Source organism: Conger conger, chromosome 15 (genome assembly GCF_963514075.1).
Source record: "Conger conger chromosome 15, fConCon1.1, whole genome shotgun sequence".
NCBI lineage: Eukaryota > Metazoa > Chordata > Actinopteri > Anguilliformes > Congridae > Conger > Conger conger.
The window spans coordinates 9,164,546-9,189,534 of record NC_083774.1 but is presented as its reverse complement, the minus strand read 5'-3'; the positions used below and the strand labels follow the sequence as shown (position 1 = coordinate 9,189,534).

The 24,989-nt window shown below is 50.5% G+C and overlaps 1 protein-coding gene across 2 annotated transcripts; it reads right to left on the bottom strand.

The window, feature by feature from the left end:
- Positions 1–320: 320 nt before the first annotated feature.
- On the bottom strand, positions 321–24,633 carry tent4b (terminal nucleotidyltransferase 4B). 2 transcript variants are annotated; one of them, XM_061222220.1, is made up of 12 exons: positions 23,784–24,633; positions 11,792–11,915; positions 7,393–7,439; positions 7,135–7,255; positions 6,905–7,012; positions 6,053–6,181; positions 5,630–5,843; positions 4,885–5,011; positions 4,670–4,773; positions 4,341–4,564; positions 3,878–4,039; positions 321–3,642 (listed from the first exon to the last, which is right to left on the bottom strand). In XM_061222220.1, the coding sequence occupies exons 1-12, from the start codon at positions 24,335–24,337 to the stop codon at positions 3,463–3,465; spliced, it is 2,094 nt and encodes a 697-aa protein (XP_061078204.1). In that variant the 5' UTR covers positions 24,338–24,633; the 3' UTR covers positions 321–3,462. The 2 variants fall into 2 exon arrangements, with proteins under 2 accessions (XP_061078204.1, XP_061078205.1); XM_061222221.1 differs by having other exon boundaries at positions 3,878–4,021.
- Positions 24,634–24,989: the final 356 nt, after the last annotated feature.

Below are 24,989 nucleotides of genomic sequence, written 5' to 3'. Positions count from 1 at the left end.
AATGAAAAATAAATCCTGCACAACATAGATAATACCCGTTTCATTTAAAATATTATAATTAAATGAAATCATTGTAAACCATTTTTATAGATATCTTCACCTACACATTCCCAAGATACATTAAAATTGGAAAATAACCAAGTAGAAAAGGATACAAACCTTTGACAGTGATTACGTCGTAATCGGGAAGATCAACATACATCCTCGACCAATCCACCAATATCTGTTGGCCTGTATCCTTTTCTCCCTTTGTAAACGGTCACAATAACCTGAATATTCTCTACCAACAAGAACACAAAACACACATCTGACAAAGAGCATGAAATATTTAAGTGACTTTTAATTTTGAAATTTGCCATTTAAGATAATTTCAACCCCAAATTAACCCGGGGGTTTCAGCACTTAAATCAAAAATGTATTCAAATACTCACAAAAATATTGTTTGCAAAAGATCTTTATATGCTCCAAAAATACAACTAGAATGAGATGATGATACAGATGGACAGTGATATGAACAAAGAACAGACAAGAGGAAAAATTCCAATATTAAAAAGTGAAATCAGAACAGTTCAACTGTTCACATTTAATACATAAAGGTTGTTCCTAGAAAAACGAAGCCATCAAGTAATGGTTAATATGTAATAAGATTTCAGTGAAGAATTTATCTTGAAATGTGACTTCAGTTGCATGTACAGTAGCTCAAGCGTTTGATTTAGGTGCATGCATCAGATCAGATTTATGTATCATACCAGCTCACTCTTCAAAAATAATCTACATTCCTTTTCCAAAATGCTGGTAGCGATCTGACACATTTGATTAGATACTCAACAAAACGAGACTGCTTTGCATTTGGAATATATTGTGGACATTTATGGAACAGAGTAAAATCTTTGGGTGCTTAAATTTTAGAATATGGAATAACCACAAGTTTGTCCAAACATGGGCCCGATCTGTAAAAATGTGAGCAACACATTCCCACATCGACTATTAGATAAGTGTAGTAACCATTCAGCAGCAATACTAGGGACAATAATGCACATATTACAATGAATAGTTATGAATACATTCATAGCCAAGGGCAAAACCGGGGAGTAAATCCTCTTACGTGACATGACATACACCAATTTTCAACATCTCTCAATATTAATTTAGTCTCATAAGTAAGAATGGGTAGGAATAGGGACAGCGTTGTTCAGAGCAAAGGATTCCAAGGCGTAAATGTAAGAGGACCCAGGATTACAATGTTATTTTACACAGCCATGTGCACAAGTATGTGAACCCCACCCCCCCCCACCCCCCCATGCACATATCAAAGGCTTATTTGGCTGATTTAATTGCCTAATGGGAGAATGAAAAGTTGGAATTCAAAATATGCACGATGAAGCTTATCTAATCCAATCATAAGTCAAGCTAGTTTGTAGGAATACTTTGGATATAGAAGAGAGTTCTTTAAAGTTTAAACAACGGCACACAAATATTGTGGAATTCTAGCAATCCCATGGCTATGACCATTATCTAAGCCTACATTTAATATATTAAGTGCATTTATTGAACGCCTTCACGGTAAAAACCAGCTTCACTAAATGCTGGTCAAAGTCCCGCAATGCATTTAGTCAATTTTCACTGAAGAAAGGTCATAGTGTCTGTGCGTACTTATAGAAGTTCTTTGCATCAATACTCAAAAGTTCCTTCTGAGCATTAGCCTACAACTAGACTGAAAGCATTCATCATCTCATGAGTGTTCTCATTGGTGAAATATCGTAATCATTAAGGCGTTTAAAATAAATACATTTTCCAGTTATTTAATAATTGTACTTTTGATTTTATTGCATGTATTTAAGCATCTGAAGTACCTACAATTCAATTAATTCAGTTTCAGCCTATTTAAATACTCCACTTGAGCAGCAATGATTAGGGAATACAAATGGCACCATTAAATTACCTTCAGCATTTCTGTCCATTGTTGTATTGCGCCGCCTAATGTTCGGACGAGGAAGTGCGCAAAAGCCAATTCCGAGGTGAGAAAGTTTCATTTGTACTACAGAATATTGCGTAAAATCCAAACAGGAACAACCAAAATTCAGCTCCCTTTTAAAGTAAGTAGACCAGCCACACATAAAAATACATTTCCATCTTATGTAAAGTGGTCACACAACTTTCTGAAGTAACTTGGTCACTGAAATACAATTTTCACTGAAAGGAAAAAAGAGGCATTTGAAAGACTGAAGACACAGACAGACAGACTGTTAGCACTGTAACCGATAAGATTACTCTCCCTCTCTATCCCAGTTACCCATCCAAGAGTAACGAATGGGGACATGGGCTTTACTCTATGTTTTATATATCGATTTATGCGTGTATACATGTGCAATATATATGCCGTATATATACACACATATATACACACACATACTTATATAGATATAAAAATAAATACATAAACAAATACAAATGCTTTTGTAATTGGTAAAATATAGAAAAAAGATTGATATCCTCACACGAGAAGAAACAAATTGCAAGTGCAAGATTTTTTTTTTTTGTGGTAATATTTCCATTACCGCTTTTTCTTATTCAGATTCTGAAGCACTTCTACAGTATTGTAATCTTTTTTTAAAAGAAGAGAAACGTAAAGAAAAACAAACCCTGTGGATGTGCAGGGCACGGCGGGTGTGGGAGCATCGTGCTCACAGGATGGCAGCAGCCAGGTACAATAGATGCTGATGATCGGTATTGGCAATGAAGCCTGCACTTGGCTTTGTCAACTAGCAGTGAAATTGTACACATTTTTCTTTGAAACTAGTACATCATGTCAAAAGTAATATGAAACCATCTTTTTTTTTTTTGTTCTTATGTAGTTCTTTGAGACCTTGCGTTAAGTTTCTTATACAAATACCGTCTTTGTATAATCTGTATATGTATACAAAAAAAATTCTACCCGTCAACAAAAAGAAAAAAAAAAAACAATCTTCATGCATAACTGAAATTCGCATTCTTACCGATTGCATTTTTAGTTTTTTTCTTTTTATAATTTTTGTGCATATTTTTCAATATAATACTTTTTTTGTACATTTTTGTATTGCGTCCTTTTTATGTTTTTTTTTTTTTTGTTCTTGTTTTTGTGGTAGTGGCTGATCGCTGGGATTGGGAAGTCCGGGATCATTCCTATGGTCAGACCCTTCCCAGCAGCCTCTGCTCCACTCAAACAACAGGAGGCCGAGAGGGGGCGAGGGACCGGATGGAGATTGGGAGCGGCTCCACAGAAGGGCAGTGTGTTTGGGTTATAAAATCAATACATCCTTCATCATGTCTGCTGAACCCCAGGAACTCACTCACCCCTCTCTCCCGTTTTAGGTTCTATAAAAATGTATGTGTCCCAAAAGGGACAAAAAAGCTTAATACTACTAACAATCCCCTAGGGGACAGGTCCTGCAGCGGCAGTCTGTGAGGTGCAGCTGGCGCCCCCTATCTGCAGAAGTCCTCGTGTGCAGCCTCCCGCTGCGGTTTCCTCTTCTTGCCGTTGCCCTGGTGATGAGGCTTGCTGCTTTGGTGGGTCTTGCTGGCGGACGAGGTGTTGGAGTGTACCGTGCTCTCCTGCGCCTGGGCGTTTCTGCTGGAGGAGGGGCGAAACTGCCGTGTGCCCGTCTGCAGACAAACAAACGAAACGAAACGCGTTCAATACCCGAAAACGCCCGACGTACTGCGCCTATCGCTATTTACAGACGAGACGGAGAGCATAAAATGATTACGTAGAAATGAAACCACACACAGGTAAAGGGATCACAGCCAGCGCTGGGACTGCGTCCAGAATGACCTGAAGCGTAAATGTACTACATGTACAGCTGCCAGGGTGTGGCGCGTCTGGGCTAGCGAGTCCCACCTTGCCCTTGTTGATGTTGCCTTGGTTACTGAAGGAATGGCTCTGTGTTCTGTGTGTGGCCACGCCCACCGGGTTCTCTCTGTGTGAGCTGGAGCCCCTCCCACCCAGCTGCTTCACTGTCTTACAGGGGGTTCCGTCAGAGTCCTGGGAAGAACCAATTATCTGTCAGGAGAATGCACACCTCAGCAATCCAGCTAGATCACTGGACTCGTGTGTTGCCATAGCAGCAGTGCGCAAGTGACACACTCCTTGTTGGCGTGTGCTCACAATCATGTAATACATGGAAATAATCTTATGCATTGCAGATCTGATATTTGATGTACTATTGCCACTGTCAATATTGTATGATACGATACATGTATGTATGATAATCTGCGGACTGTATAGACTGAAGTTGCGTGCGTGCATGTCGGGGAAGGAGGCGAGAGCCACCGAGCCTCGACCAGCAGGGGGCAGAACTCACAGCGTCGCTGGAGCTGGAGGCCGTGGAGGAGGGTGAGGAGGGCGATGACGAAGACGAGGAGGAGGAAGAGGAGGAGGAGGAGGAAGGCGAGGAGGGAGGTGGGGAGGAGGAATTGGAGGAGCGTTTGCTGTGGGACACAGGGGGCAGCACCACCACCTCCTCAGACAGGTTGTTGTTGCACTTGTCCAACTGCTGGGGCTCCACCAGCAGCGTGACATCATTTCCTGTGGAAAAGCAGAAACGGAGACATGTGATCAGCCGCTGCTTACAGACGACAGTCGCGCTTGGTTCTCGTTTCCTCTCCACTGTGCGGCGTCACCAGGCCCTACCGTTAAAGGCAGGGTCCGTCTGGGCCTGGGCTCCCCAGTGCTTTGTGATCCAGTCCCTGTACTCCGCCACCTCCTGGGTCACCCGGATAATCCGGCCCAATATACTGTCAGGGGAGAAAGACAGGACTGGATTACTCTGAGAGCACAGCATCAATCAGCCGTATGAAAACATTTCATATCAACCCCCCATCAATCCCAGGAGCCCTCGCCCTCACCTCTCGGACTCGTTGTTGGGGTAGTACTTGGCGATGGGGGACACAGCGTGGCTGAGGACCACGTAGGCGTAGTCGAAGGCCTGCTTCACCTGCATGGCGCCGTAGGAGCTGCGGCCCACGTCGTTTCCTGCGCAGACGGGAACACGGACGTTAGAGCAGGAAGGGGTTACTGACAGCTACTGTGGTCACCCACTCTTACACTAGGCTAACGTAATGAGCCTGGCTGCAGGCAGGGGAAGGGGGGGCTATGCAGTGGAAAGGGGGCTATGCAGTGGGAAGGGGGCTATGCAGTGGGAAGGGGGCTATGCAGTGGGAAGGGGACTAGGCTGTGGGAAGGGGACTAGGCTGTGGGAAGGGGACTAGGCTGTGGGAAAGGGGGTGTGGAAGGGGACTAGGCTGTGGAAGGGGACTAGGCTGTGGGAAAGGGGGTGTGGAAGGGGACTAGGCTGTGCTGTGGAAGGGAGTAGGCTGTGGAAGGGGGCTGTGCTGTGGAAGGGGACTAGGATGTGGGAAAGGGGGTGTGGAAGGGGACTAGGCTGTGGGAAAGGGGCTGTGGAAGGGGACTAGGCTGTGGAAGGGGACTAGGCTGTGGGAAAGGGGGTGTGGAAGGGGACTAGGCTGTGGGAAAGGGGGTGTGGAAGGGGACTAGGCTGTGGGAAAGGGGGTGTGGAAGGGGACTAGGCTGTGGAAGGGGGCTAGGATGTGGAAGGGGCTGTGCTGTGGAAGGGGACTGCAGAGCACTTGCCTGGCTGCAGCGGGTCCTCGATGTAAAGCATGGAGGGCCGGTATCCATCCAGCATGCTCTTCTGCACCTCGTCTTTGGCAACGTAGCAGCCGCCATCCTTTATCCTGATCCCCGTCTTCAGGTAATTGAAGTGTCTCCCGTAGAGCTCAAAGAACTCTATCAGGAGGACGCCCATGTTGGCGTTGGGACTGATGGCGTCCTCTCTGTAGTGCAGCTGGACCAAACGGAAACAGAAAACAGAGGATTAACTGACACCGGGTGCAAAAACAACCTACAGCACAGAAAAGTGTGCTTTTCCAATCACACAACTCACAACGCAGTAAGCATGACCCAGAGGAGGAGTAAGAGGCTAAACGAACGTGAAACAGAGAACAATATGTACACTTTATTCCATCTTTATCTGTGTGAAGCGCTGACGCCCACCTGCAGGAAGCTGACGGCCATTAGGAAGAGGCTGTAGGAACCGATCCCTCCAGTGAACACCTCGTTCAGGTCCCTCTGCAACAGGAACTGCTTCAGCACCAACACCAGGTAGGGAAGCACGGGGTATTTCTGCAGGGAAGAACACAGTCAGCATAGGGTATTTCTATAGAGGTGAACACAGTCAGCACAACTATGGAAGCACAGGGTATTTCTAAAGAGGTGAACACAGTCAGCACAACTATGGAAGCACAGGGTATTTCTAAAGAGGTGAACACAGTCAGCACAACTATGGAAGCACAGGGTATTTCTAAAGAGGTGAACACAGTCAGCACAACTATGGAAGCACAGGGTATTTCTGTGGACATGAACACAAGTCAGCATAGGTATGGAAGCACAGGGTATTCCCACGGAGGTGAACACAGTCAGCACAGGTAGGGAAGCGCAGGGTATTTCTGAGATGAACACAGTCAACACATGCATTGAAGCATAGGTTGTTTCTGAGAATATTTAATTTGAATTCACAGTTGATACGCACAGCCAGTCTGCTCCAGAGCGGGCAATGTTTCAAAGGCCTAGGGCCATTCATAGAAAGGGGAATTCAACTACTCATTGGAGTTCATCCCGGGCAGGATGTGAAACTCAGCCTCTAATGATGGAATTTGAGTTCCACAGGGCTTCCCCTAACACCCATCGCTGTCACTTCTAGAAAGTGTACTGTCCCTTTAAGAGAGGAAGATTCTAAATGCGTGACCTATGCAAAATCTTCCGCTCAATTTGCTTATTGGCCACATCATGTGATGTTCCAGTCCAGCTTCCCCTTAAATGTGGAGCAGGAGCCCCTCCCCTCCTCACCTTTTTGAACTCTTTGATGAGCACGGCAGCCTTGACGCCGTTATGCACGTTGAAGCTGATGTCCACTTTGACCTCAGTGTACGAGTCAGTCAGCTTTATGATGGGCACCTAAGAGGAGGAGAAAGTGCAAGCTCTTCAACACAACAAACCCAGTTTACTTCAGCCAGCGAGACCGGCCCTGCTCTCATAGGAAGTGACACGTGTCTGCTGTCATAGGAAGTGACACGTACCGTGGCCTTGTCCAGCACCTTCACAGAGTTCTCGTCGGCCACGTTCTGCTTCCGGAGAGCCTCCTCCAGAGTCCACAGCGGCAGATTGTCCCACTTACCGAACACCACCAGATCAATATCACTGAAAACGACACACATACGGAGTTCAGTTATGTTTCCTTACAGGGCAGACTGCACTCATAGTTTTATATCCTGGTTTACAGCAATGTTTCTCTGGAAAATAAAAAAGTACAAACTCAAAAGTTTAAAATGGCTCACCTGGTTGGTAAATATAGGCCAGTGCTAAAACTCCCAAATATTTGAACCTAAAAAAATAGAAGAAGATTATCATGATTAAAATTAGGTGTACCTTTACATGCAATCTCACATTTAACATTTTGATCCTAAAAAGAAAACATACCACAATAGAAAAAGCACAATAAATGTTCCACAACTGCAACGGAGGTGAAATGCTGCCCTCTAGGGGCAAAATACAAGTTCTAACATCGATGAAAAGCACCCATAACACACAGGACAACAGCTGTTCAACTAAGTGCACAGGTTTGAAATAAAACGTGAGCCATTAATACTGCTTTAATATCGATTTTGACAGCTTGACAAATCTGTCCCTAAGTGCTGAACAGACAGGACTCAAAAAGGAGCAGCCATGACTGGTGGGCGTTTTCTTCAGCAGCCAATCAATGCCAAAGCACACTATAGGCTCTATACAGGAGGCGGAGCAACTCCCAACCACTCCCGAGGGGGGTGTAACCAGCCTGTCAAACCCCTGTAGACTGCTGCACACACCAGGCCAGCAGGCTCCGCAAACTCTTTCACACAACAGCCAAGAGGCTCACAGAACATCCCTGATTCTGATTACAGGTGCACGGCAGAAGTGTGACCAGGGGATCTTCTACCGCTGTCGGTAAGGACAAGCAATCACTTCATATTGTCACTGCATTCCGAAACGTCCACCCACCCAGCAGTGAGTGGAGTTTGTACGGAGAGGAGGAGTCTTCGGACAGCTGTACCGCTGTCTCAGAGCCTCAGTGGGCCAGGGCTTTTGTTCACAGAAGGCGTTCATAAACTAAGCTGGCCTTCTCTGGTGAACGCACGGGGCTGTGACACTAACACAGCACACGCTGCTGCAGAGAGCACCAGAGACAGCAGGTTACGCCAAGTGAACCACAAATCAACCCCCGTCAAACTCAGGCCCTCACCGGAGACGGCAGGTTACGCCAAGTGAACCACAAATCAACCACGTCAAACTCAGGCCTTCTCAACGCAGGCTGTGAGACTGCAATCAATGACTAGCTTGCATCACATCTGCATTATTAAAGTGATCCGCTCAGCAAATTAACCTCTTCTTCATATTTTAAATGTGTGGTTTTGGCTGCATCAATGTCATGGTCAGCCTTACACAGGTATACCAGCAACCATTTTCTGCTTTTTTTTTGCCGCTCGCCACACCATCTTAAAATGTTCAATTATTTGAACTCAAGAAAACACTTCACTTCATAACCGGTAAAGACAATGCACATTGCCTTCATAGCCAGTGGGATGACACACAATGGACAGTTATGTGAAACAGAAATGGTCGAACATTCATTGTCAGTCTCCATGAAAATGTCAACACACTTAAAAGATCATAGGCAGGGTATACAGGCAGCGATGGCTTTTTAATATGCCATTCTATCATTTCAAACCCATTTTAAGACACTGGCATTTCAGTATTACTGAAAAGAATACTTAATGGTAATGGCTTGGCTGTTATTGTATAAAATGATAGACAAGACAGTCTAGCGCATTCAGAGGCATGCTTGAAGAGGTGAGGAAGATCACAGCTGCCTGAAAAGGGAACAAAGCAGCCATAAACTTCAGTCTTTCCCCTGATAAACAGCACAAACTGCAGCAATGTTTTCATCCCGCTCCCTTATCAGGCCTGGCTCAAAGTCAGCGGGAATAAGGGCACCTGGGAGGGTGAGCTGATAGAGCAGCCAGGCACAACACACGACACGTGAGGGAAAACCACTCCTCCGCAACAACACTGCAGCCCTCGTCTCGTCTCATGACAAAACAGACAAGGAATATCCAACTGGTAAACTGGTCAAGGGAATGCATGAGCGACCTACAGAGATGGGCGTTGCTTTTGAGGGTAACTGAAAATTAAAGTAAGCAGGCAGTTAGAACATTTGTGACCTAAGTGAGTACCTTTGTGGCCTCGGTAAGGATGGGAGCGGTGAGAGTGTGTCAGAGTGGGTAACCACAGCGGGTGTGGCCTCTGGGTGGGGTCACTGTATCCTGGGTGTGGGTGTGAGGGGGGGGCAGGGTGTAGGTGTGAGGGGGGGCAGGGTGTAGGTGTGAGGGGGAAACAGGGTGTAGGTGTGGGGGGGGCAGGGTGTAGGTGTGAGGGGGAAACAGGGTGTAGGTGTGAGGGGGAACAGGGTGTAGGTGTGAGAGGGGGGCAGGGTGTAGGTGTGAGAGGGGGGCAGGGTGTAAGTGTGAGGGGGAACAGGGTGTAGGTGTGAGAGGGGGGCAGGGTGTAAGTGTGAGGGGGAACAGGGTGTAGGTGTGAGGGGGGGCAGGGTGTAGGTGTGAGGGGGGGGCAGGGTGTAGGTGTGAGGGGGGGGCAGGGTGTAGGTGTGAGGGGGGCAGGGTGTAGGTGTGAGAGGGGGGCAGGGTGTAGGTGTGAGGGGGAAACAGGGTGTAGGTGTGGGGGGGGCAGGGTGTAGGTGTGAGGGGGAAACAGGGTGTAGGTGTGAGGGGGAACAGGGTGTAGGTGTGAGAGGGGGGCAGGGTGTAGGTGTGAGAGGGGGGCAGGGTGTAAGTGTGAGGGGGAACAGGGTGTAGGTGTGAGAGGGGGGCAGGGTGTAAGTGTGAGGGGGAACAGGGTGTAGGTGTGAGGGGGGGCAGGGTGTAGGTGTGAGGGGGGGGCAGGGTGTAGGTGTGAGGGGGGGGCAGGGTGTAGGTGTGAGGGGGGCAGGGTGTAGGTGTGAGAGGGGGGCAGGGTGTAGGTGTGAGGGGGGGGACAGGGTGTAGGTGTGAGGGGGGGGACAGGGTGTAGGTGTGAGGGGGGAAACAGGGTGTAGGTGTGAGGGGGGAAACAGGGTGTAGGTGTGAGGGGGGAAACAGGGTGTAGGTGTGAGGGGGAAACAGGGTGTAGGTGTGAGGGGGGAACAGGGTGTAGGTGTGAGGGGGAAACAGGGTGTAGGTGTGAGGGGGGAAACAGGGTGTAGGTGTGAGGGGGGAACAGGGTGTAGGTGTGAGGGGGGGAACAGGGTGTAGGTGTGAGGGGGGGGGAACAGGGTGTAGGTGTGAGGGGGGGAACAGGGTGTAGGTGTGAGGGGGGGAACAGGGTGTAGGTGTGAGGGGGGAACAGGGTGTAGGTGTGAGGGGGGAACAGGGTGTAGGTGTGAGGGGGAAACAGGGTGTAGGTGTGAGGGGGGAATAGGGTGTAGGTGTGAGGGGGGCAGGGTGTAGGTGTGAGAGGGGGGCAGGGTGTAGGTGTGAGGGGGGGAACAGGGTGTAGGTGTGAGGGGGGAAACAGGATGTAGGTGTGAGGGGGGAAACAGGGTGTAGGTGTGAGGGGGGAAACGGTGTAGGTGTGAGGGGGGAAACAGGGTGTAGGTGTGAGGGGGGAAACAGGGTGTAGGTGTGAGGGGGGAAACAGGGTGTAGGTGTGAGGGGGGAAACAGGGTGTAGGTGTGAGGGGGGGAACAGGGTGTAGGTGTGAGGGGGGAACAGGGTGTAGGTGTGAGGGGGGAACAGGGTGTAGGTGTGAGGGGGAAACAGGGTATAGGTGTGAGGGGGAAACAGGGTGTAGGTGTGAGGGGGGAACAGGGTGTAGGTGTGAGGGGGGAACAGGGTGTAGGTGTGAGGGGGGGGAACAGGGTGTAGGTGTGAGGGGGAAAAGGGTGTAGGTGTGAGGGGGGGGGGCAGGGTGTAGGTGTGAGGGGGGAACAGGGTGTAGGTGTGAGAGGGGGGCAGGGTGTAAGTGTGAGGGGGAACAGGGTGTAGGTGTGAGGGGAATAGGGTGTAGGTGTGAGGGGAATAGGGTGTAGGTGTGAGGGGAATAGGGCGTAGGTGTGAGAGGGGGGCAGGGTGTAGGTGTGAGGGGAATAGGGTGTAGGTGTGAGGGGGGGAACAGGGTGTAAGTGTGAGGGGGGCAGGGTGTAGGTGTGAGGGGAATAGGGTGTAGGTGTGAGAGGGGGGCAGGGTGTAAGTGTGAGGGGGGCAGGGTGTAGGTGTGAGGGGAATAGGGTGTAGGTGTGAGAGGGGGGCAGGGTGTGGGTGTGAGGGGGTGACAGGGTGTAGGTGTGAGGGGGTGACAGGGTGTAGGTGTGAGGGGGGAACAGGTGTAGGTGTGAGAGGGGGGCAGGGTGTAGGTGTGAGGGGGGAACAGGGTGTAGGTGTGAGAGGGGGGCAGGGTGTAGGTGTGAGGGGGGGAACAGGGTGTAGGTGTGAGGGGGGGAACAGGGTGTAGGTGTGAGGGGGGGAACAGGGTGTAGGTGTGAGGGGGGAACAGGGTGTAGGTGTGAGGGGGGAACAGGGTGTAGGTGTGAGGGGGGGAACAGGGTGTAGGTGTGAGGGGGGCAGGGTGTAGGTGTGAGGGGGGGAACAGGGTGTAGGTGTGAGGGGGGGGGGCAGGGTGTAGGTGTGAGGGGGGGGGGGCACTTACATCAGCGCTGGGCCACAGGTCCTTGATAACCCTCTCTATCCGCTCCACCACCTCCATCCTCATCCTCTCCTCCTCCGGCCGTGGGGACATGTATTCGTAGAAGTCATTGATCTCCTCATGCAGCCTGCAGAGCAAGCAGAGAGAGGTGAGAGAGGAGCTCGACACGGCACCGCACAGCCACGGGCCTCCTCATCGTCCCGCAAAACGCCGTCGCGCCGGCACCCACCTCCTTCATTCAACCGGAACAACTTTCAGACTTCTGTCTGAGGTTCACACCGGAGGAGACAAACGCGCAGCGCTCGCCTAAATTATAACGCTCTCCCCTCATTTCAGAAAGACGTGTGCACTGGAGGCGTACCGAAAAGCCAGCCACTCAGCAGCCCGCAGGACTTAATCCGTCGCCTAATTTTGAACACGTCTCCATTTCAAGGCAACTAAATTGTAAAGGTGCGTTTGAGGACGGGGGACGGTAAGCTAGCACGTTAAGCTAGCACGTTAGCCACATCAAAGTCAAACGGGCCAAGCAGAGTTCACAGGCCTCGCCTTTCAACCGTGTCTGTGAACAATTTCATCCCGGCCCAGAAACATCACGCACACAGCCCTTTCCCTGCGAGTGAGTAATGGCTCTGCCAGGCAGTACAACCCTGTTTGTGCCTGACTGTCTCTGCATGCATGCTAGCCATGTGCAGTCGGGCAGTGTGGAAAATCCATCTCATTTGCTAAGCTTGCAGATCAGGTTGCGTTTCACATAAAACTCAGTTCTTCCATCACCAGAAAAAATCCCCTCCTACATCTGTTACATTGTGGAGGCAACAATGGACTGGAAGAAAACTAATATGCAATGTCAACAATATCATATTGTGTACCTGACAAGCAAACAACTGCTGTACAGCAAACTAAAATCTAATCAACATATCAGAGAAATCAATCTGAAATTTACGGGGCATAAATGGCAATTACTCCGATTCGATTGCGGCCGTTTGCACATTATACGAGACGCTCATTAAAGAAAAACTAATGACTGGGGATAACAGAGAGACGCAGACGGCGGAAATGGAGACACGGCACGGAGAGGCAGAGCGGTTCCGGCGTGCTGAAAAGCCGGGGCGTGAGAATGCCCGGCGCTCCGGTGCTAATTGTGGCGCGGCGTGACGCCGTGCATTCCCCGGGAGACGGGGCTACCTCGGCGGACAGCGTGTCACTGTCACTCACCGGCGCCCTTTCCGCCGCGACGCCACGCGCGGAAGAGTCCGGTCACGCTCAGGCGCTCCTTCACCGCCCGAGTCGGACCTTATTTCTCATTTCCCAATGTGTCGGGCCCGGGGCAACGAAGCCTAAATAACAGCACCTGCGGCCCCCGCACCGGCGCATTACACCAGGCCAACAGCCGCATTACTTTAGCGCACATCATTTAGCCACACCTTACACAACAGTGTGACATCCATCACCAATGCACCGAGTCCTGTTTGTTTCATTTTCAGCAGCTGTTGAGCCACAGCAGGGCACGTTGTGATACTGTACGTGCAGATAAGCTGTGTTTTTCTATCCAAAGTTCAACATGTGTACAAGGGCACTTTTATAACACAACAAATTCAGCACTAATTCTGATAAAGGAGGCCACAGAACTGGATAGGACACTGAATAGGACACTGGATAGAACACTTCCAATCACAAAGGCTAGGTTTCTCCATTTAACCTCATTTAAGTGCAGTTACAGCGCACTCAAAAAAATGTATCCCTCAATCGAACAATTCCAGTGAATCGACTGTTTTTTTTACTGGAACAAGTTCTAACGATTCCTGCCCAACTGCCAATTTCCCTGACATTTAGCCTCAGTCAGCGAACCAAGCCAAAAAGGCCACAGTTCTGCTGGGTAACACCCTGGGTCTGCAGATTATTGATCCAGTTATTCAGCCACTCGTTCACCTTGACATATAAAAACCAAAACGCATGTCTTTTCCACACATCGCACGAACCTCATTTGAAAGCCTTGCTGAGAACACCTGGGTCTTGCTCTAATGTCCCTGCTCGTAGCGGACACCTTATGAAGCCTCCTCTCAGTGTCACCCACGCTAGCAGTGCTAGCCCTGTTCAGCCCCCGTGACCTCAGCAGCACTGGGCTTTGGCAGAGGCTGGGTCACAGTTCGGCTGGGGGGTCTGTGCCGGCTACAGAATAGCCTTGTTTTCACTGCCACGGAAGGAAGGGCAGCTCATTTCAAACAGGCCAACGGAGGAGGCCCAACATCTGATAAGACTCCATGGGGACCCATTAGCAACACAGAAAGGGAAACTGTAAAAAAGCTGATGACCATCAGAACTGCCCGAGGGAAGAGAGGTCACACAGGCCTTTATGGAAGAGCTCACGTTAGCAGCCGTCAAACCGACTACAGAAAATGTTCAGACCTGGTGTAGCCGAGGCATTCCCTTCGTCAATCCTGCACATACGTTAACGAGTCTGACTGTAGGAGACGGGGTAGCTAAGCTAAGCTAATCTAAGCTAAGGTAAGTAAAGTAAAGTAAAGAAACCGTACCAGCCGAGTTAGTAACAGCTCTTCTGACACCCTCTATCACGGCGGAGCGTGTTTATGAGCGGACCCACGAGCGAACATTTTGTCCTTTTCGTCTGGTTCCCGGGCGGGCGGCGGGGAGAGAGGCGTGCTGCGGTATGGGGCTCGGCCCGCGCGCACACGGCCCTTTAGGCCAGGCCAGATCCGCTAAATAAAGCCGGCCAATGGCGCGGCTTGGGCTCCGCTTCCCCCCCCCGGCAGGAAACGGAGAAAAACACGGCGTGTGCCATTTAAAGGAGCTGGTCGTCATGCGAAAGCATCGCGGGGCGGGACAGCGGTCAGCTTCTCACGGCCGCTACGTGACAGGCCCGGAGCGCGGTACAGACTGTACAACTGGAAGGGGTTCAGGAAGTCCTGGAACGCCAGTCCCAAATATCTTTTAGTTTTCGTATCCCCGGCCGTCCAGCGCACACGCCCGCGGTTTTCACACTCGTGTCGTAAATCTTGCAGGACCGTGACGCCGAGTGCATTTCCTGCTGGCCCCGGGACCTTCGCAGCTGCAGGTCAGAGCTGGCGGATTCCATGCAGCGGTCCACGTCTGGGCATGTCCCTGTACTGCCACACAAGCATGAGTGTGCATTAAGTACACGCAGATCAACACCGCGCTCCCTGGTCCTCTACTGTACTTCTGTTATTGAATGTCAAAGAAGTAGTTTACACTACTGCAAAACTGTGTGGTGAACTATGCAGGCCGGCATTTTGATATCTTTTCTGGGATATGCAAGAAATCCACACAACTATCCTCCCCCATAGTCAGGCAATGCCATGTATGACCAAGACTCTAGAAGGTTCTCTCGATTCCTTCCTGCCGCAGTCAAGAGTGGGCTCCCTTTTCATCAGGCGGTAAGATTTGGGTTTAAATCTTACCACCAGATTCTGCGATTAGGAAGACGGAGTGGCACAACAGAGTGGTTTTGGACCTCGTTTAAAGGCAGAAATCTGCTCTCGACGCACAGCGGCAGGGCTCGGTAGAGTAACCCGGAGGAGGAACCTCCGGACGCAGAGCGAGAGTGCAGCTGACACGCGGGAGGAGGAGCCAGCGAGGCGCTCTGTGTTTAAACGCATCATTAAGTGGCAGATCCCATCCCCTCTGATCACAGGCTGGCAGACGTTAGCGCTGTTCCCCCTCATTACATTTTTACCGGGCTGCTGCTGACAGGGAGACTCATCCATCACTCTCTCTCTCCCTCTCTCTCCCCGCGGTGTGCAGCGCGGCTGGGAGAGCAGCTGTATCCGGCGCGGCCGCGCGGAGCACCTTGAGAAGATTGGGCCGCTGCTGAGGGCAGCTGGCTTTGTGCTGATCTCACATTAAACTGGGCCAAGGGCCAGAGCGTGACAGTGTGAGCCCACGGACTGCAGTCATCACCACCGCCACCACTGCAGGGAGCACACGCACACAAGAGCACATACACACGCACACAAGAGCACATACACACATAAACACACAAACACAGATAAACACAGATAAACTCACACGCGTGCACACGCGAGGGCATAAACACACACACACGCACGCACATACACGCACACATGCAAGAGCACATATACACACATACACACAAGCACACGCAGGCATGCACATACGCACATTCATACACATACACGCTCACATATATACACAATATAAACACAGGCGTGCACAAACACATATACTCACACACATGTCCATTACACACATACACGTGTACGCTCACGTGCACACACATACACAAAAGCACATGCACACACAGGAGCAGAAGGGAGGGGTAAGGCCGAGGAGACGCCCTCTCTCCCTCAGACTACACACACCCATAGATACATATGCTACGCCCACGTGCACACACACACACACCCAAACACACACACCTGCTCACACAAGCCACACAGGAGCAGAACGGAGACGCCCTCTCTCCCTCAGACTGCAGACACACTAAATCCAGCCCAGGCTGGGAAACCGTGTCACTGGCACTTTCGTTTCAGGGTCCCTCCGCCAAACTGCGCCACCAGCACTTTCATTTCAGGGATTAGGGAATAAGCAAACGACCAGGAACCTGCGACAGCGGTTACCACGGCAGCCTTTCACAGACCTGGTGCACCTCACGCTCCTGCCCCCCCCCCCCCCCCCCCCGTATCGAATTACATCCACTGGCACAGAGGACTGGAGTGGCCTGACATTCAGAATATGACAATCACACCGAGCCCCGAGACCACTGCACTGGAGCCAAGGGCTCCGAGTTTACACCCAATGCAGCCAATATGCAAAGAGCAGGAGTAAAACTCGTTTTACTGGGGGCGGGAGGAAGGGACAGTTCAACTGCCAATCTTTCACCTTGGGAACGCTGAAGCGGGGCCGCCTCATCGGGACGGCTATCGAGGAGCGGGTGGGCACGGCGTACAGGATACACATCAGAGCCTGGGGAGCGAGTGCAGTCAGCCCAGCGAGGGGGTGTCACCTCCGTGGCAGAGCAGGGCTTATCAAACGCTCAGATAGGGCACGGGTACAAAGGTGCGAGTGTGTGGGCGAGGGGGGAGGAGAGGCGCCGAGCAGGGCCCGGGCTGAAGCCCGCTCAGAGGCAGGTGTCTGCCGATAGTTTTTCGATACTCCGCGCCGCGCAGCAAAGGGTAGCCGCGCCGCGCTATAAATACCGCGGAGGAACCGGGGACCGAAATAACCGGGTTCCCGAGTCGCGGCAGCGTGTGAAACGGCAGAGCTGCCCAAAATTTCGAGCCCTGTGTTGTCAAGAGCACCCCGCTACCATACTAACCTCGTGATTACTCGCAGAATCAGGAACCAAACGCATGCGGTTCCAGCGCTCTATGAAACTGGGCCATTTGTGTGAGCCAAAATGGAGTCACAGCAGATACAGAGAAAGCATAATGTGAAACAGCCCTAATGGCATGTTATTAAAGCCCTCCCCTCGCTTCTGCTTTCCGGGCAATTTCCGCCCTCGGCACGAAACGGCCACGTCCAAACAGCAGCTACAGCAACCGCCATGTTCGCCTACGCATTCCACGGACGGCGAACGCGAACTGCAGCCGTTACGTCGGCACAATCGCAGTTCTGTTCACAGGAGCGATGGCGCCGATGTCAAGGCCTTCATTCCGGCTCCTGTGGAGGGTGCGTTCAAAGCCCCGCGCTCCGGCGAGCACTCGAGCCTCCCAGCGTTCTGGGAAAGCTGAAAAACATCTGCGGCCAATCGGCGAGCCCGGCCGCGGACACTCCCCCCGCGTACCGCCGGACAGAAGGGGAAGCCCTGGGCCTGCGGCCTGGCAGACAGGCTGTGTTTGTGCCCGCGCTAACAGCGAGCGTGTAATAAGAGCGTGTCTAATGAGCGCAGAGATGGGAGCGCAGGCAGCCTGCCGCAGCTGCTGCCCGACAGGGTCCAGCCCCGCGGGGGGGGAGTGTGCGAGGGGAACATGGGCTCTGTGGCCCCGCCAGCCCACCCAATGTGTGCTCACTACATGCACAGCCACGCAACGCTTATCGCTAACGCAGTCCGCCGTTTTCCCACACAATCTTACGGCTCCGTCGGACTGCGGAAAATATCCGTCACGGAAACTACGCTTGGCCCGTTCCATAATATCTCTTTGTTTTATGGTCTAAAAGACAAACATATCTCACCGAATGTGTATTTGACAAAATGTTTCCATGTCACATTCATGGGGAACGTACGAGAGATGTGCTATTCTTTCTACGACGTTTGTTTTAATAAATGTTTTAATAAATTAAAACAGACGGCTGTTCTCAGCCCTTGCAGATCAAGTCCCCTGCTGTAGCCATGTACGAGAAGCCAAAATGGAGTGGAATGTGTTGTCGTCAGAAATATCTCCACGCTACATCTGGTGCAGAGCAGTGGTACCAGAGCTATGCCCAGCGAAAGGCAGCTCCAAAAAATCTCAAAAACAACAGTGCAAATATTCATACAGTATACCGCCAGCAAACCTCTCCCAGGCCAAACTTGCCAGGCCTGTTCAGCATTCCGATACCAGTTACAAACACCCTCCAATAAGGATGCAATAGCGGTTTGAATTCCCCATGTACTGTTTAACATTCCTTGTATGCGTAAAAACACACTTGCCCAATAAAGCCTGGATGTGATTCTCTGGCACAGTGATGAGTTAATCACCAGGGTGCAGACACCCACAGTGAGCCACACTGGGGCCGCTGTGCAGGCACAGCGCATGGGCTGGCCCCGCGGTCCGGTATCAAGTCCAAACCGTGCCGGTGCCGACTGCAGCTGGCAGCGCCCCAGGGCGACACCACTGGCTCGAGTGCTGGCCGGGTGGCCGGGACTCACCGCACAGCAGCGACCCCTGCAGGTCGACCGGGCGTCTGCAGCCCCTGCTGCTGAATCGCGCGTGAAAGCAGCTGCTCCTGTCCTCACGGGCTTCAGAGAAGAGCATTCCAACCCATATCAGAGGCTATAGCACGGACTCGCATACATACTCCTCTCCCATATGGCCTGTCCTTCCAAATTGGACAGAAAAGAGGGGGCAGCATTTTTGAAAAAGTAATAAGCGATACGGCGCACTCCATCATTCTTTCTTAAATGTCATGCAGAAGCTGCGAGGATTTCATTCAGAGGGCCGCAGCTTAATGTCCCGTATAGCAGTGGGAGGAGGTTTTGTTCTGAGCGTAGAGGCAGTGTATGCATGCCCTGACAAGGGCTGTCAGGAATGTGAATACGTAAAGAACGGCTCGCGCTTTCAAAACGGAGATGCTCACCAAGAATGACACCTCCAGTTACAAAAGGGAGAAAACACTGTCAGTCAAACCAGCCAGCAGTTGGACAGCAAAGAGACGGATGGGTTTTGTGTTTTCCCCTTTGGGACGCATACAGTAGTGCACACGGGACTAGGGTTACATCACTATAATTCATTCATTAGCCATCTGGGTGAGACGCGACACCCCCAAGCATTTTACACAGAAACAAAACCTCTGTGCCCTGCTCTCATCAACCCATGGGAACTCAAACCTCTTTATGACTTTTCTTCATCCATGACAGAACCATAAAAGCAAGACATTTTCAATACTCCATATATTCTCCGGCCTTCACTGGGGCATTTACTCCTCTGTAGCTGGAAGGCAATCATCCGTGTTGGGCTCTCTCACGCTTCTGCAACACAACATAAACTGCATCATACCAGGGCCCAACCTCATCTCTCCACCATAAAACCGCATCTGCCCTAGAAGCAGGAACAGGAGCAGCGTCTCGGACAGCGCCTCCATTTGCACCGACCTTCCAGGAACCCCCCCGTGGAGTGAGAAGAGGAGACTGAGAGAGAGAAACGGGGAAGGAGAGAGCAGCCTGTCGAACACGCGCTGGAGCTGGGGTTTAAGAGGGCTTCCCCGCTGATGCGGTAAGGGGGGGGGGGAGGGGGGCGGGCTTATATGCCGCCACGGGACTCAGGCCTATCACACAGCGCCCTGCACACGCGGCGTGCCCAATAGCGGCCCTGCGCTGCTCTCCCCGGCCCGGGCGGTCAGCCAGAGTGCGACTCTGTCACCTGCGCTCAAGAGTGAGGCGTGACCGCAGTGCTCTCCTCCCCCGCCCCCCCCCATTGGCTGGGGCAGCCCTCCGCTCAGCCCCCACACAGACCTGCCGACCGGAGCTCCAGGGCATGATTACCTGGAGAAAAAAAAAACACCACCGGGCCCTAAAACCTCCATTATTACGGGTTAACTACTGCCAGTGCGCAGAATACACCATCACGCTGGCACAAGGCAATACACAACCGCTCCTCGATCTGTGTGTTTTCCATGCACACGATCATGGCACCCCACTGCAATCTCCGAAACGCCCCCCTTCACAGAGAGGAAGCCTGTTATTTGTCATTTCAACACTGCACCGGGTCACACAGTGCGCAGTGCCCACTGCTGCTGCTTATAGCTCTACACACCATGGCGGTACTAGAGGAGGATCGTATCCATTCCACACACTGCCGGGAGCCTGGAGGCTTCTCAGAGGGCTGTGCATAACCAGGTATACCCAGTGACCTGTGGTCCTGGCAGCCTGCTGCAAACACAGGGCAGGAGTATCAGCCCTCCGCTGGGTGAAGAAGTCAATCGCAAGGCAGTGCGGATTAAACAGGCACACCTCAGGGCTCTGACTGTGAAACTGCTGTGCTATCCCCAGCAACCCAAGCGCAATGCCATCGCAACAGGTTTTCAAAGGGCAAAAGACAATAAACAGCAGGATTATCATACCCCCTCCCATCGCTAAACGTGTGTCCCCCCCCATTCACAATGTAGCTTACAGGGCACGCAAGGTCAACACAGAGGTGGGACACCACAGTTCTGCCCTGTTCATCCCTTTCAGACGCTTCACGCACAAAACGCATCTCTTCTCCCCAATAGCTCATTGGGAAGCTATTACTATAAACTATTTTTAGAACAACACTTTGAGCCTTGACAGTGAAGCATAAATATTTAATTGCCCACTGTGTTCTAGTTGCTATTGTTGGTCCCTCTCACATGTTGTCGGTGAGGATCGCCTGCAAAGGCACTCCAACCGACTGGCCTACTCTTCTTCTCAGCAGCAGAAAAATGGCTCCACACCCAGCGGCCAGTTGTTTGCATTCTGAGGGATACGGGTAGTACTCCTGCACACAAACTCCATCTGAACCAGCATGAAGGAGCGTGATTATTATCACCAGCAACACAACACATCGTGTTTGCACACACAGCCCCTGGATTCACCCTGCGCAACAGCTGCGGCGGAACTCTCCGGAGCCGAGAAGGGGCTGGCCGGCTGGGTCCCGGTGACTTCACAACGTGAGCGATCGGGTTGCACAAGGAGGAGGGGCAGGGTTTGTTTTGGAGTGTAGGGCTGGGACTCGCTCAGCGTGCGCAGCATGTAAACACAGCCTCCTCCGCCCTTCTGAGCGGTCTCAGAACAGCCTATCCCACGGCACGGTCCAAACGCACGCGGTCAAACCGTGCCCCAAACGCACTCGCAGGTCCCTGCCTATCCCACGGCACGGTCCGAACGCACGCGGTCGAACCGTGCCCCAAACACACTCACAGGCCCCCGCCTACGCCACGGCACGGTCCAAACGTGTGCAAAAACAGACTCGCAGATCCCCGCCTGTCCCACGACACGGTCCAAACTTGCGCTAAACACACTCAAAGGTTTCTGCCTATCGTACGGGATGGTCCAAACAAGCGCGAAACACACTCACAGGCGCATGCCTATGGCATGGGACGGTCCAAACGTGCGCTAAACACACTCCTGTAGTCAGCCACAGCGCCGACTCTGCTCTTCCGTCGCTCACAGCGCTACACTACAGAAGGGCTGTGCATCGGGAGAGTGGGACTGCAGAAATGCAGAAGGAAGCCTTGACTAAGGCGTGGATGAATCATCCTAAATGTATCAGACTCAGGGCTGACTGTAAACGGCTTTCTGCATTTGTGAATGCCAGCAATGCAAATGCCCATGAAAAGCTTCCACAAACAAAGATGTACAACTGCTAATTAACCGTCTTAGCATGTGTTCAAAATGCCAAACTCAATCAAAAAGGGTTAAACGATCACTTGTTGCTTAGGAAAAATAAAAATACCCCACTACCAATCTAAAAGAATGAATAGCCTAATCACAATTAATTACTCTGAGAGGACGGCAACATCTTTGCAGGGAAATATGCCAGACTGGTTCAGCAAATCAATTCAACAGAAAACTTCAGGCCTTCAAACTTTTGGGCTCCACTAACCAGTATGAAAAAATGTTAATAATAATAAAGTCCACAGTAATGGTAGGATTGAGTGAAAATTTACCAAACTGCTTTAAAAGCGGTGGCTGTCGGACAGATAAAAATTAAAGGAACAACATGTATGACATGATTAATAAAACGTTAAGATTACTGTACACCAGTATCAAACAATCGACAAGCTCAGGCTGAGAAAAATTTTTGCGTCGCAAATATGATCCAGGCTGTGGGATAAAGGTTGCAGCATTAGTCTATCCCAAAAGAATGCACTTGTACAAACAGTGCACTTCCCCACTACCATCAATGAGCATATGCCTCTGCTTCTCTTCTCAAGGTTTCAGGAGCGGCTGCGCCTGTTCGCTTCTGAAAAGGACACACACCTCAATACTCTGCAAAGCACTCCACCCATTCTAATCGCATTCTGACTTTGGAGTGAAATAACTGGTTGAGTGGGTATCACAGTGCCCGGCTAAAATCAAGACGACTTCACACGCACGGGAATGTGTATTTTCACCTTTTCCAGAGTGACATTAACTGAGTTCAACTGATCCCACCAAGAGAATTCTTATGCTGCCTGACATTTGCCTTTGATTTTCATTAACACAGCTCTACAACATAAAAGTGAACAAGCCAACGAGTCAAGCACACTCATTCCTAAAAGAGCAGTGGTATCAGTTAGTTGCCTGTGTTACATATGAACAATTGCAATTGCTCATCTGACCTTTATGGTTTTTGGCAACAACAAAAAAACTGACTGCAACACTTTCTTGAAATAATTCTAACCATGGAATTGCATCGTCAATTTCATAGAAAGCCATTCAATTAACCTCATCCCTGAACTTGCCAGTTCAGAAGGCAATGGTGACCTTATTTGTAAAAAAGTACGCGTTTCCTAAATATATTCTAAAGTGGGTTTCTTTGACAGTCATTCCAACAGACGTCATTACTTGTTTAACTGTAGATTTACATGCCATTCTTTATTGAGGGTCCTCCGTCATTTATTCATTCTGGCGTTAGGACTGAATGTCTGCTGTAACTTTATCTCACGTTTGCTACAAAGTGCTAGAGATATCGTTACCTATATCTGCATCACGCCAACATATATCAAACGTTAGGTAACACACAAGTGGGCGAATTCCATAGTAAAAGTGACACTGTAGCTAGCTAGTCTAAATTATGTCCCGAGAATATGGCTCCTGTTCAGTCTCATGAATGTAACGTTACTTAAAACCAGCTAAATAAAAGTGCTCGTTCATAGACAGCTAGCAAATGACTGAGATAGTTACGACTTAGAAAACTAAATTCTTCCACAGCACATGAGTCTCGCAATAGGCCTTTTTGTCGACATGGTCTCTGTCTGGAGTAGTTAACGGTTACAAGATTTAACGTTAGTGTATAACCTAGACCAAACCTGTGGTAACATAAAATCCAAAAATACATTAACGTTAGTCATTTCCTGCAAGTCAATGTAGTCAATAAAGTGATTGTCTAAGTTAGTGGCCAGCTAGCTCGCTCGTGGGTAGCCATGAGCCATTTTCTGGCTATATAATTAGCCTAGCTGAGTAGCTAGCAAGATAGCAAGTATTACTAGCTAGCTAACCAGGTACTTGATGCTAGCCAGAAAGATACGCGTTATCTAATACAATAGCCACCAAGCAAGCTAATTTGTCCCTCGCGTACGATATCGACCAATGTTAAAACGGTCAACTAGGCTAGCTCGCTAGCTTAGCTTTACTTACCCCAAAATCCCTTCGGAGTAGTTTCTAGTTTTCCAAGGCGTACCCGTGTAGCCGCCATCGCACCCCACCCCCTCGGCCCCTGAGCCGCTGAGCAGAAGGCTACTGTTGAATCCGAATGTGCTCGCCTTGTTATCCCTTTTCCTTTTGTTGCGATGCCCGACGTCCGAGCCACCTCTCCAGACACCAGCGCCACCCACTAGCCCCCTTCCTCTGCTGCCGCCGCCCCTCCCAGCTGCCCGGTTGTTGTGGTTGTTATTGGCTTCCAGGGGTATGAAGTCCTGTTGTTCCGCGATTTCATTCTCGGCCCTTGAGTTAGACATTCCCTGGTTCCTCGCGTCGTTGGTGCCTCCCTGCAGAGACCCGTTCTTGACCGCGTTCACGTTTCCCTCGTTACTGTTCAATTTAGGACTCTGGCTTGACGTGCTACAGCCGGTGCTATAATTATTATTAAAGTACAGATTCCCCAGACCTTGCGTCGTTTCCCAAATCTGCATCCACAGGCTGTTAGCAGGTCCGAGCTGTTCTGGCTGAAACCAGGCGATTCTCGGATCCATCAAACGACACTGCACACAGCCTCCCGACCAAGGCTTAGCTAGTTCGTGGCTATGCGTGTTTAGCTACTAGCTAGCCACTAGTTAGCTAGCTGCCTCTGTCAGGACTGCTTTGCCTTGTACGAATATGTATCCAATTCAGCTACCATTGGACTTGATTTAATCAATCACGAAAACAGAAAGGAAATGGTGACAGAATAAAAGTTCAGTTTCTAGAAATCCAAAAGACGAAAACGTGCTCCCGTTGACTGTTGCTGCGAACCTCGACCCTGCTCTAGCTGGGTCTCAATGGCGGACCATGCATTGTCACCGCGCATACTCGCACGGAATGAGGGGGAGAGGGGAGGCGGGGCTGGGGGGTTGTGCTGGGCGGAGAATATGGGATGTTACGCAACACAGTACAGCATTTTTCAAGTTACATAACAATGAGCAATTGATAAATTGTTGTCTGGCTTAAAGATACGGTGTGTACATATAGCGAACATTTCTCATATTATGATCCTTTGTCAACAAATGAAGTTATTTTTTCTGCCCTAATATAGCAGGCTATAATGTAGACTTAGTTTGCTACTGTCCATTTTGCAGTAACTAACCTGCTAGCTCCTGTAGAAAATTACTGTATCATTTAAAGGTACGAGTACAAAATGTAACTCAA